The sequence below is a fragment of the Diospyros lotus genome, chromosome 3 (assembly GCF_014633365.1).
Source record: "Diospyros lotus cultivar Yz01 chromosome 3, ASM1463336v1, whole genome shotgun sequence".
NCBI classification, from domain to species: domain Eukaryota; kingdom Viridiplantae; phylum Streptophyta; class Magnoliopsida; order Ericales; family Ebenaceae; genus Diospyros; species Diospyros lotus.
This window is the reverse complement of record NC_068340.1, coordinates 5,763,515-5,776,035: the sequence shown is the minus strand read 5'-3', so window position 1 is coordinate 5,776,035 and position 12,521 is coordinate 5,763,515. Positions and strand designations below refer to the sequence as shown.

Below are 12,521 nucleotides of genomic sequence, written 5' to 3'. Positions count from 1 at the left end.
AATAAATTAGAATTAATAATTTATTTAGATAACAATTTATAATAATATTTAAAAAATATAAAATTATATCTATGTATGCATGTGATGTGGGGATGCCCCGGGGGGGGGGGGTTGACACGTCCGTGTCGGGCAGGAGATCAAGACTGTATAATCCATATTACATTAATATACTATAAGAAGCTTCTGACGAAGCTTGGCTGTAAAGGGGGAAGAAACCCAGCTAAGAAGAAGCCACAACGGAAGAAGCAAGCGACGGACGAGGCGATGACGCCGCGAGGGCCGCGAGTGGGATGGCGCAAGGGTCGCAGGCGGCGAGTGGCGCTGTGGCGGCGACGTTGCAAGGGCCGCGGGCAAGGGAGATCCGAAAGGGCCGCGGGCTGGCAATGGCGCAAGCACCTCTGGCGGCGACGTTGCAGGGGCCGCGGGGCAGTGCAAGGCGATCGACGGCGGGCGCAGGGCCAGGCAACGGTGCGAGGAAGATTGGCAAAGGAACTCGCGGAGGATTAATTAGTATTGAGTAGCCGGTATTGCCAAGAATATCTTGATGATATGGTTGATCTTCGGTGCCTTCCTCTCACGTATCATCCACGTGTATCTGAACACAGGGACCAAATCAGAAATATGATGGCACAGATTATCAGTAATGGTTGTGCCTATGAAGTACTTTTCTGTTGATGGATTCCCGAATTATGGCCAGTTGTCTGGGCGGAAGCAGGAAAGCTTGGAGCATCCGGGTTGCACCGTTGGAGGGAATTGCTGGTTGGCCGTGGGTTATTTGTTTGTTTCTCACCTACAAAATCAAATTCGGCCCCTGTTGTTTCCGTGGCGAAGCGTGAAATATTTGCCCAGCAATTAAGGCATCCAGCCGGTTCAGGTGGGTGTAACTACTCACTAGCCATTATCCAAAGACAAATTCCCTGTCTTATTTCGCATAATGATGGAAGCCTCCAGGTATACTCACATATACCTGTTGGGGCAGATACTGGTGCGATCGATGTTGAATAAAGTGAAGAAATTGGGTTCTGATATTCTTAAGAATAAAGCTTATGCTGGTTCATATCCAGAATTACCCGCTTGGATTGGATTATTGAAGAGTACAAAGCTCAAATGCGTGCAGTTTCTAAGATTGCGTTGCACCGCCGGATCCCTCTACAACACAGGAAAAAGGCAAGCGCATCCCTAGAAGCCTTTACGCTGTTCACCAGACCGACTTTCAGTCTTGACACAGTTTTTGACTGCAGACGTAGGCAAAACACTGGTCTGCCCAAATAAAATGCTAATGTTACCTAACTGCGAGAGTATACGTTATGTCAAATGATAAAAATAAAATATATATATTTTTTAATTACAAAAATAGACGTTATGTCAAATGATAAAAATAAAATTAATTGCAAAAATAAGTGTTATGTACAAAACTAATCGCGAACGTAGACGTTACGTTGAATTGTGAAAACAAAATTAGTCGTAAACGTAAGTGTTATGCTGAACTGTGAAAACAAAACTAATTGCGAACATAAATGTTATGTCAAATTGCGAAAACAAAATTAATAGCGGATATAGATGTTATGTTGAACTGCAAAAGCAAAACTAATTGAAGACGTAAATGTTATGTTGAATCGTGAAAATAAAACATATATACATTCTTTCTAATGGTGGATATAGGCGTTATGCCGAATCGTAAAAATAAAATATAGATAGTCTTTTTAATTGCGGACGTAGACAAAATGCCAAATCACGAAAATAAAATATGAATATTTTTTTTAATTACAGACACAAGCGTTACGCTAACAATTTCAGCAAGTATATACACACATAATTAGGGAGTCATGACATTATAACAAAAAAAATAGTTACGATGTCTGAGGGTCAATAATGTCAATGGACAAAAAGACTCGCCTCAAACACACGTGGTAAAACTACTGATGAAAAAATCGTTAAGATGTTCGGGGGTCACTTGTGTCGACAGACGAATGACTCGCCCCCGAACACACGTGGATGTTTTAAAATCGAAGCACGAAGGAGCAAGAACGATCCAAAAAATAGAAACACGAACGTGTGAGAACGATTTAAAAACTGAAGTACGAAAGCGTGAGAACGGTCTAGAATCAAAAATGCAAAAAATGTGAGAATAATCTAGAATCATAAACGCAAAAGATGTGAGAATAATTTATAATAAAAAATAAAAGTGAACCACAACACAGTCTACTCTTCTATTCGAAACTTAGATAAAAGAATGGAAAGCAATTATTGTGTCGTAGGCAAAAATCATTAAAAAAATAAAAAGTCTAAAATGCTTAAAATAACTTTGTTGCTAAAAGGCGTAAATTTCATGTATGCAAAGGAGGGTTCCACACAAATGTACAAAATAGGTAACTCTAATATTTAAAAAATCTCTGAATATTCAAAAAAAGTGATAAAACAATTATTCATAAAAAATTGTAATTCTAAAGATATTATAAAATACGACGATAAATATCATCCATAAAAATTCTAATTCTAACAAGGTTAAAAAATGTCAAGATAAACGTTATCTATAAGAATACTAATTGCAGATTATTTAAGATTATTCCATATCCTTCTATAAATAAACAAACACTTATTCTAGAAAAAATACGTCTTTAATATTAGTTTTAATACCATTCTTATAATCTTTAGTATCTGATTTAAATATCGAAAAAGAATCTCCTCATGCCCTCTAATTGTTTATTTTTTTACAAGCTTAGACTGTTTGATGATAACATTTTACATCAAATTGTTATATCTTGGTAACACACTTGCAATTAAAAGGAATACACAAGAGGCAGTGCTCGCCAGTATATACTTCATTATTCAAGTTTAATTCAAACAACTTTGATTTTTAACCCAAAAAAAGAACATAATTTTCATACAAAAGAGTTGCTCACTCCAGTTATCACTGATCTTTCTTGGGTCGTTCATATATGTAACACCAAATATAATCAAAGCATGGACAAGCAACACTACACAAGTCTCTCGTTTGTCTTTTTTTTTCTCCCTTTTCCCGTTGATCGATAACCTTCTTCTTTCTTCTTCTTTTTTTTTTTTTTTTTTCTGTCGCTGCATTCAAAATACAAGAATTCAAATGTCAGACAATAACATGTCAGAATGTACATGTAGAGAAGCATGATCGTGATCATCAAATACGTTTCAGGACATATATATATTATATATATATAGATGTGTGTGTGTATATATATATATTATATACAGGCATGCAGCGTCAGTCATCTGCAAAGAATTGTCCCGGAAGATTATCCATGACGGCTAGTTGCATGTTCTCCGATGGTTTCCAGTGACGCTTCCGTTGGTTTATAAACCAATTGTTAATCTGCTTCTGGTCTAGACCCGTTGTTTCGGCCAGCGAAATTTTGTCAGCTTCCTGGATGATCAACAAGAAGTAATAACATTTATAGTCATATTTCATGTGTAATTAATTAACAAAGATAGAGATCAAACTAATTAAATCGCGATTAGCGATAGTTGATGTTTAGCAATAAGTAGTGACGTATGATGATATATACTTACAGTAGGGTAAGGCCATTTATCGTGCAAATTCCACCAGTCGAGAAGGGTTCCCCCTTGCCTCTTTGGGCAGCTTACCTTTCTTCTTCTTCTTGGAAAATTCCAGCTTGAGGCTGCTAATATGGCCGCCATATTTCCTGAACAGTGTATCTTTGAGTTGCCGGTCTTCGACCCTTGTTCGAGCCTGATCTTCTTGCACTTCTACATCTCCACTGAATTCCTCTTCCGATGATACACCACCGAATTCATCTGGGCACAATAATTTCCTTACAGTTAAGATCATCCTCCATTAATAATTGATTAAAAATAAGAAAAACAGTTTAGAATCACAATTTGGAAGGCCCAAAGTAAGTCATGTTTGGTCCAAAGAAGTGAAGGAAGAAATGAGGAAATGGGGGCCCAAGGGGACCCAAACGCCATGCATAGTTAAAGATTGAAACGTGTGTGATTTCAAATAAGTGAAGAAGTGGGACATGAAAGACAAAACAGAAGCCCCACAGCCGAACAAATTAAATATGTGCAGGGAAATGACAAGCACTAGCGCAGAGAGAGAGAGAGAGAGATGGAGAGAGTTTTGGATGGAAGGGGAATGGAGGGGGGGCTGGCTGGCTAGCTTTAAAAAGGTGGTTGGGAGACAAAGCAGCGGAAACCGCGGGAGTCCATGTGAAACTCCGACCACCCGCCCTTACCGGGCTTTCCCCCCAATAATGAATCACTCTTACCCCACCAAACCCCACTCTTTCCATCATCCATTTTACTGTTCATTAAATCTCTCTCTCTCTCTCTCTCTCTCTCTCACACACACACACACACACTCACACTCATCCACTAAATTCACATTCAAAATTCATAAGATAATATAAGATTACAATTTATATTATATCATTTTTCATTAATAAATGAAACATTTCTTCTTTTTTTTCCAATTCTGGGTAATTAATTAAGCAAGAACCCAGGACCCATGTCTCCAAGACCCTACATGCAGGTTTAGCGATCTCCAGAAATTTCTAGGCTTTTGGGTGGCTGACACAAGTCGGTCATTAATTGAATAAGGTATTTTGCCTTTCAATGGTGTTTGTTCTTTTTTTTTTTTTTGGGGTCCAAAATCAGATAAACCCATAAGCTGTTTTTGTAAATTTGTATCACAACATATAATAATATATAATATACTAGTTTTGAGACAATGATTTTCGGTATTCATAGAATTTTGAAAATGACAAATGCTGGATATAAAGAAGCTAAAGGGTCCTTGGGATGCTCGATGAAGGTGTTGCGAAATTTCTTACAACACAGTATGAGTTGTTGCCCAAGTAGAAGACAAAAAAGGATTAAGAGTTAAAGGATATATGTGAAGATCAACAATGGCTTTGGCACCACATATAAATACCAGAAAATAACTAAACTTGCTTCTGGCAAACAATTCAACAATTAACAACGTTTCACCGTATCATCAGAAAACTATTTTGATACATAATAGCTAGTAAGTGCATATACTCAAATTTGGCAGAATATGAGCATCCTCATAGGGCATCAAATTGTGAAATTGAAGGCATGTTGATATGCATTAAGTACAGGACATTAAATTAATAAACTGTTTAACAAGAGAAAACATATGAAGAAATAGAGAGAAGATGAAGTAAAATCATACAAAAGTAAGTTTTGTTTTTTTATAAATGCTGAAAATCATATTAATAAACAGCAAATTACACAAGAACAAACTAAATTAACCATGCATGGCCAATAAGCTTCTCGGTTTCATGGATTCACATAAAAACATTTTAAAATTATTTTCATCTCCTGCGAATAAACCAACTCCCATGATCTCACTCCACGGGACCGAGGAGACAACAACAGCTTTTCTTTCAAAAGATAAGCCTAATAAAGTACCACGAATTTGTAATAAAATGCTAGTTATGCAATAGAATTAGAGATCAAGTTAAAGTAATATAATCAACAAGTAGCCCTTTCTTTTATTAGCCATTATTTGGTAAGCCCTAAATTAGTGCTGCCGGCCTTTAAAATAGCTATGAGAATTCAAAACAATCAGCTGCATTTTACAGTTTAACCCCTTTTTTTTTTCCTTTTTTTCTTTTTTGCTAATTTGTAAGAATTATACAGAAAGAGAAAAAATTACAGTCTAAGCCTTATTTTGGTTTTGAAATAAACACAATTTCCAACAACCATCTGCGGCTGAAAGAAGACAGTGCTTTAATTGCAGAGGCAGTACTCAGTCTTTAGACATTTCCCCATGCCCATTTCTAATCTCCATGGCCAGACTGATACATGCTCTATGGGAACTTGAAACTCTTCAAAGTAAATAGATATCATTACAAGCCACGCACAGTTTTCCTATATATGAATATGTAAATTTTTAGCTCCATCTAGAATTTAATTTCAAGCCCCAATAGCAATGCTACAAGAAGCTAAAAGACAAATCTGCCCATCAGTGAAGTTACCAGAACAAGTAGAGCAGTATTTACTACCTCTCCTAAACCAAACTCAAAAGCTTTACATGCTCAGAGGTAAGTGGAATCCGACTATCAGTTGTCACTTCAAAATATGTGTCCTTACAAACATTATGTTGAGAATCTAATAGGTAATTTTATAAGAACAAAATTTTGATAAACAGATTGTTTTATGTAAACAAATGGAACTTTTTTCATTCATTCAACAAATAAAGCATTCACCAATTGTTAGCTCATACTTGAAACTTGAAAGCACTATTACATAAAAAGAAAAGTCGAAGAATTAACAATTTTGCATTCTAACATATGATTAAACAACATGAGTATTAAAAAAAAACACAAAAGGAGTATAAAATCTTTCACACAAGTGTATGTATCACATGTTGTCACGAATCATGTAATTAGCATACAATACCTTATCCATGTTTTGTCGCATACAATTGTAATAAACAAATAGCCACATTATATTACTAATGATAAGATGTCCATATGATTGTAAGCTAATGTACAAGTTGGTATAATTCCATCTTTTTTTGGTCAAATTGATTAAATAGAGCGATTGCATACTAAATCTGCACAATTATTAATTGATGCAATCACTAGCTACATGCTGTATCCTGAAGACACTCACGAATTGCTATTAAATATCCATGCTATATTTTGTAATCTCTGCTTAGCGTGTGGACCAATTGCCCCAACGTACAATATATAGCTCAAATGTTTGACTAGAAGGACGACCAAGCCTGAGACATTTTGACTAAGTTTCTGTATCTGCAGTGGTTTTTTGAAAAAATATAGCTCATAATATTGAAAAGAAAACATGGAATGAAAGAAAAAACCAAGCACTGAAAAGTACCATTTCATGTCATCTGAAACGTCAAAATCAGAAGAAACTCTGAATGCATAGTGAGTGCCTTAGTGTTGTTGTTTTAAAGGTTCCAACTCTCAATGTTATCTGACACACAGTGAAGAAGAAAATGAAAGGAGGAGAAGAAAGTGAAGGAAGCCCAAAACAGCGAAGAAGATGATGCAGAAATAGAGAGATTAATAAACCTGGGTTTTGGAACTGAAAAGAGTAGCAAGGTTTAGAACTGTTGCAAGGTCCATAGCTGCAGTTAGCCTTGACTTTTTTAAGGTTTTACTGCCTCTTCCTTTGTACAAACACTGGTGAGTGATCAAACGTGTACCACGTCTTTCCCAGGCCACAAAAATTCACAAGAAATAAAATTAAAAGAAAAACTCCAGAACACTACATGTGTATAAATATTAATATTGCAGCCAGACAGTGAACGATCTATGATAAAAAAGACGTTCCCTTTCATTTCTAGGGTTTGTTTATCTAGTTGTTTGCTTTCTCTAGCTATGTGTTATGCGTATAATGGCGATAACCCCTTTTGAATCTTCTAAGTGTAATTGGTGCTATCTTTTCAGAAACAGAAAGGAGACAAGACCGGGCATGGAGAGTAGGGTAGGCACTTGCAGGGCTATGGCAACGACTAAATTAATACCAGTCTCTGCAATCGGTCTTTAGATTAATTGCACTTGCAGATCAGGAGAAATTAGGATCGGTTTTCAGTAGCGGCATCGATCGTTCAAATGAGAGAGAGAAGTTAACTGACCGACCTTTGCAGAGATTGCCCAGTTGGGTTTGAATCTTGTTCAAGAAGGTGGTTGCTTCATCAAAAGGCTTTGAGAGATCGGACTTGTATTTCACCAATACATCACAGAAGGTTTCCTGAGAAACAGATGGATTGAAACGAGTTTAGAGAGAGAGAGAGAGAGAGAGAGAGAGAGTCACGAATTGAAAGCAAAAACGGAGCAGTTTGGAGAGAGAGAGAGACCATAAACTCATCGAGCTCAGGATCAGCTCCCAAGCATGTCGAAACCGAGTCTTGCTGACAAACATCGTTTTCTCTCCGGATTTCGTCCAACAAGAACGCTATCTCGGGAGGCGCTCCGACCTACAGCAGATCATCTATTAGTACTGCAGCCAAATACACAACTAAATTCTTCCCAGGAAAGTGAAACTCCTCCAACAAATTTCCTGGAAAATCATAGACAATGATGGAAAAACCAAGAACTTGGATGTCTCATAACTATTGAAAACCATAGGGTACTCGAACAACAAGAACTTGGAACATTCAAATAAATTAAATGTGAGAGGATTTTGAGATTCCGCCATTAACAGCAACCTTCTGGCAGTCTATGTAGGCCTCAAGCAACCTCGGATAAAATGGATGGGAAGCGATTTTGGTCTTGATCACGCTCGACACGTCATCATGAAGCGCTCCGGGCGTGGCGGAGCCGGCTTCGGAGTCAACGGCGGAGGCCCCCGAGATCAGCTCGTCGGCTCCAAACATCGGAATCCGGTGGCCGGAGGAGTTGCATAGGAAGGCTTGATACTCGGCAGGTATCATCAGATTGTCCGGCGACATCAGGGCCCTGTCCGCGTAGTCACTCGTGGATGGATGGAAACCATACATTTCATCCATAGCTATGTATTGATCTGAATTGAAGCAGATTCAAAGAAGTAACAATTTGCCTGTCTTCAGCGCAAAAAGCAGCAATCTTTTTTGGTTCTGGATATGAACACGCAGTTAAAAACATATATATGTGTATAAATTGAAGAATTGAAAGTTCTGGATTAGGTTGGAATTGGAGTAGCAGAGAAAGTGTTGGTGGTGGGAATGGGAACGAGTGTATCATTTATGAACAAACAAGAAGAAGATGCTGAAGCTGAGGAGGCCCATCGCTTCCCTCTTGCTATTTTCTTTTTTATATTTTTGTATTATCCTTCTTTTTTATTTTATTTTCCCCCTCTTTTTCCTCGTTCCATAGGGAAGAACTGTTTTTCCAATTTTTTTTCTTCTTTTTTACTTTGCTTTTAATAAGTTCCACACCCACAAAACCATAAAACAATTTTTATTTTAGTTCTTTATTAGAAATTTATCTCTTAAACACTTCAAAATTAAAGTTGAACTGTATAACAATCAATACCTGGGAAATAAATCACTAAGTATGACCATTCAGCCTAAATTCTCTCAATTTGATTGCATGTAAGTGAATTCATTATTTGAACCCAAGTTATATAATTCAAAGATGTAGCAGAAACATAAGAATAATAAACTTGTTCAAAGCGTTACCTCAAGCTGGAAAAAATCACATTTGCAAATGGCGGCCCCATGCTGCTGAGACACCATCAACTGGGTCTCGTTCTGTCGAGTTGCCAGCAGCCCTTTTACTCTGCAATATGTGCATGATTTTTCAGGTAGTGAAACTGAAACTATGATTATTAGAATTGATAAAGTGTAGTTTCTGCTGCTTTTTCATGGGACTCTCAAATTTTTTCAACCAAATAAAAAGGAAAATAAATAAAAAAATGCTTTTGTTTTATGAATAAACTTTTACATACACCTAAATAATTAATTTCTTTTATTTTCTGTAGTTTCTAGCAGTTGGAGAAGAAGTATTACCCAGCCATTAATTTCTAGGCTTGTACAAGTACGAACTGTACTTTTTGTTTCCTGCCTTCCGCCCCCTTTCTTTTACATTTGAAAGGTTTTCTCCCTTCAACAAGAATCCAATTGTTGCCAGGAAGCTGTAGCTTTTGTCTTTGTCATGAATCAAAGACTGATGCGTATTAATAATAATTTTGCATAAATTTTTAATTTTAGTTCTTCAAATTTTTTTTATGATTTGTCAATTTAAATTTTGAACTTTATTCTATTTTTTTTAGCTCAATTGAACCTTCGTATTTTAAGAATAGGTTCTCTTTCACCCTATAATCTGTGAGTTAAAAGGTTTAAAGTGAACTAATTCATAGAATATGAAGATATATTTGAGCCAATAAAAACAGTTTAAGAGTTAAAAAGTGATGAATTATTAAAAGTTCAAGGACTACTTTGAGATTGTGTCCTAATAGTTGCTGTGCTTTTTAGTATTATAAGAAAACAATTATAAAAGATAAGGGCATATTACTTTATTCGGCCTTAAATATTGTAAGCTTATTCTAGGGTAAAATTATACACTATTACTATTACGAAAATTAACTATATATTCTTTTTTATTGTGACATTTATGGGAAGAACTTGAAATATTTAAGTATCCCCACTTCTTATTAAATACATATATATATTTAGGCAATGATGTATAAGTTTGTCTCCTAGAAGAAAAGGCAAGAAAGATGATAGTTTAACTGTATTTTCCAGTTTAATGTTACATATTTTTGGCAAACACATATATGTTTGAAAGGTACTTCCACATCAATAGTGCTACACATTTTGTGGCTTCAAGTAAGCCACGTTAATATAGTGCAGTGAGATATAAATAGGCATAGAGATGTGTTGAATAGGCTAATTCTTTAAAAAAAAATTAAAATTGTGTTTGGTGGAAACAATTAAAAATTGTAGTTATAGTTATAAGAATTAAAAAACCACAAATTATAATTATTATAATAAAATTGTAATTATAACTATAATCGTAATCGGTCCATAATTATAACGTAAATTAATAATTATAATTGTAATATATAATTATATATAATATTAGTTTTACTTTTATATATAATATAATATTAGTTTATAAATTAATAATTTAAATATATATTCTTTTATAAAACTATGGTTTAAGTTGTAATTTTTTTACAACAATGTTTGATTAATAAACTTATTATTTTAAAATATATTAGAACAATATCCAAAAAAATAGCAAAATCATTTCTTATAAAATGCGTAATCATTTTAAGATTTTTCATTTCATTTGTTAAGCCAAATTCTAATTTTAGTTGCCCATTTCATATATTTTTTATATCTTGCTTGTTCATTCTTTAATTTAATAAGTAATTATATTTTTTATTCAAAATTATTTTTTAGATAAAATATTATTTGTTAAGATAGTATTTGTTAATCAAAATATAGAACAAAAAGATAAGATATAAAATATATTACAGATTTTTATTTTTTTAATATATTTATTAAACTTATCTAACAATTATTAGAAAAGAAATTACGTTACTTCTTATCTGTCATTTTTTAAATATGTTTATCTCCCCCCTCTCAAGATAAGCATACACTATAACAAATTTTGGATTAAAAGGTATTTAAAAATGTCTTAATAGATAGTTTACTGTGGCATTTTAACTATTAGGGCATTAATAATAATGCCCCGTGTAATTGTGCCCAAAAACATATTGTGGCACTTACAATTGCCTAAAAAATAACTATAAATTTAAGTTTGTTGCGATACTTAAAAATGCCTCAAAAATCACTATAAATTTATTTTTCATATCTCCCATAAGGTCTTCTCTTAACTCTAACTTACTTCTCCATATGTTCGATCCCTGAACCTTTCTTTCTTCTTACACACATGTGACCACCTAATCTACACATCATCTTATTAATATATGTGCCTATATTTATTTTATAGTATATCTAAGTTTCATTAGAATTATTCTATTGAGGCACTTAAGATTTGTCTATTAGGGCACTTCATCAGAGTGTCTTGTTAGAATTATTTTAATGGGGCATTTCAAAAAATTTTCCCTATTAGATTTATCTATTAAGACACTTATATTTGTCTATTAGGGTATTTAATTGTCGTGCCTCATTAGAATTGTTTTATTGGAGCACTTCTTTAAATTGTGCCTTAAAATGATATTTTATAGGGCACTTAATTGTTGTGCCTCATTAAAGTTATTGTATTGGGGCACTTTTTTAGATTGTGCCTTAAAATGGTATTTTAGATGACACTTTCTAAAAAATGCCCTAAAAAAGATGTCTCAACAAATCATTTTTGTTGTAGTGATATCAATCAAGAAAAAATAACGCATATATCCTTCAATACATTCCAAAAACTTTAACAAACAATTAGATATAAATCTTAAAATATTTTTCAATCTTATTTTGATAATTCTATATCTTAGTTCAAAAATATTTTAATTTTATTTTAAAATAATTTTTTTTATTCATTTTAACAGACGCTACGTAAGGAAGAATAAACTCAAATGTGGAATATATATATATTATATTATATATTAGAGAGAGAGGGAATTACAAATTAAAAGTAACAAGTTGGGCTGTAAGAAAATATTAAATATATATCAAAAGCTAATATTCCTATAAATTTTGTATGTAAAAGATATTAAAAAATATGTATGACAACTTATATTCGATTAGATTTACTTTTCAATTTGTAAATTTTGATGGCTATGTCAAATCCTAGCTAGTACAAGAGTAACTTTTTAAGTACTTCAACTACATCCTTTTATTTGAAGAAATACCCAATAATTATAATATATATATATATGCTTGTTTCTTTTATTTTTGTAATGCCTTTTGCTATTAAATTTTTTGTTCCAAACATAAGCTATATAGGTATTTTAGTTGGCCACTACCTAACTAATAAAATATAACCTAATAATAACATGAGAGATTAATAGTTGAACATATAAATAAGGACAAAAGCTCAATCTTTCGCTTTCACTAGACTCTTTTAATTAGATGAATTGTATACTTTTTA

The 12,521-nt window shown here is 33.9% G+C and overlaps 1 protein-coding gene across 1 annotated transcript; it reads right to left on the bottom strand.

The window, feature by feature from the left end:
• Positions 1 to 3,029: 3,029 nt before the first annotated feature.
• LOC127796494 (homeobox protein knotted-1-like 6) lies at positions 3,030 to 9,134 on the bottom strand. Its single transcript, XM_052328653.1, is given in 6 exon segments — positions 3,030 to 3,397; positions 3,544 to 3,594; positions 3,596 to 3,789; positions 7,629 to 7,740; positions 7,847 to 7,966; positions 8,198 to 9,134. Coding segments are annotated over 6 exon segments (936 nt in total). The 5' UTR covers positions 8,498 to 9,134; the 3' UTR covers positions 3,030 to 3,238.
• Positions 9,135 to 12,521: the final 3,387 nt, after the last annotated feature.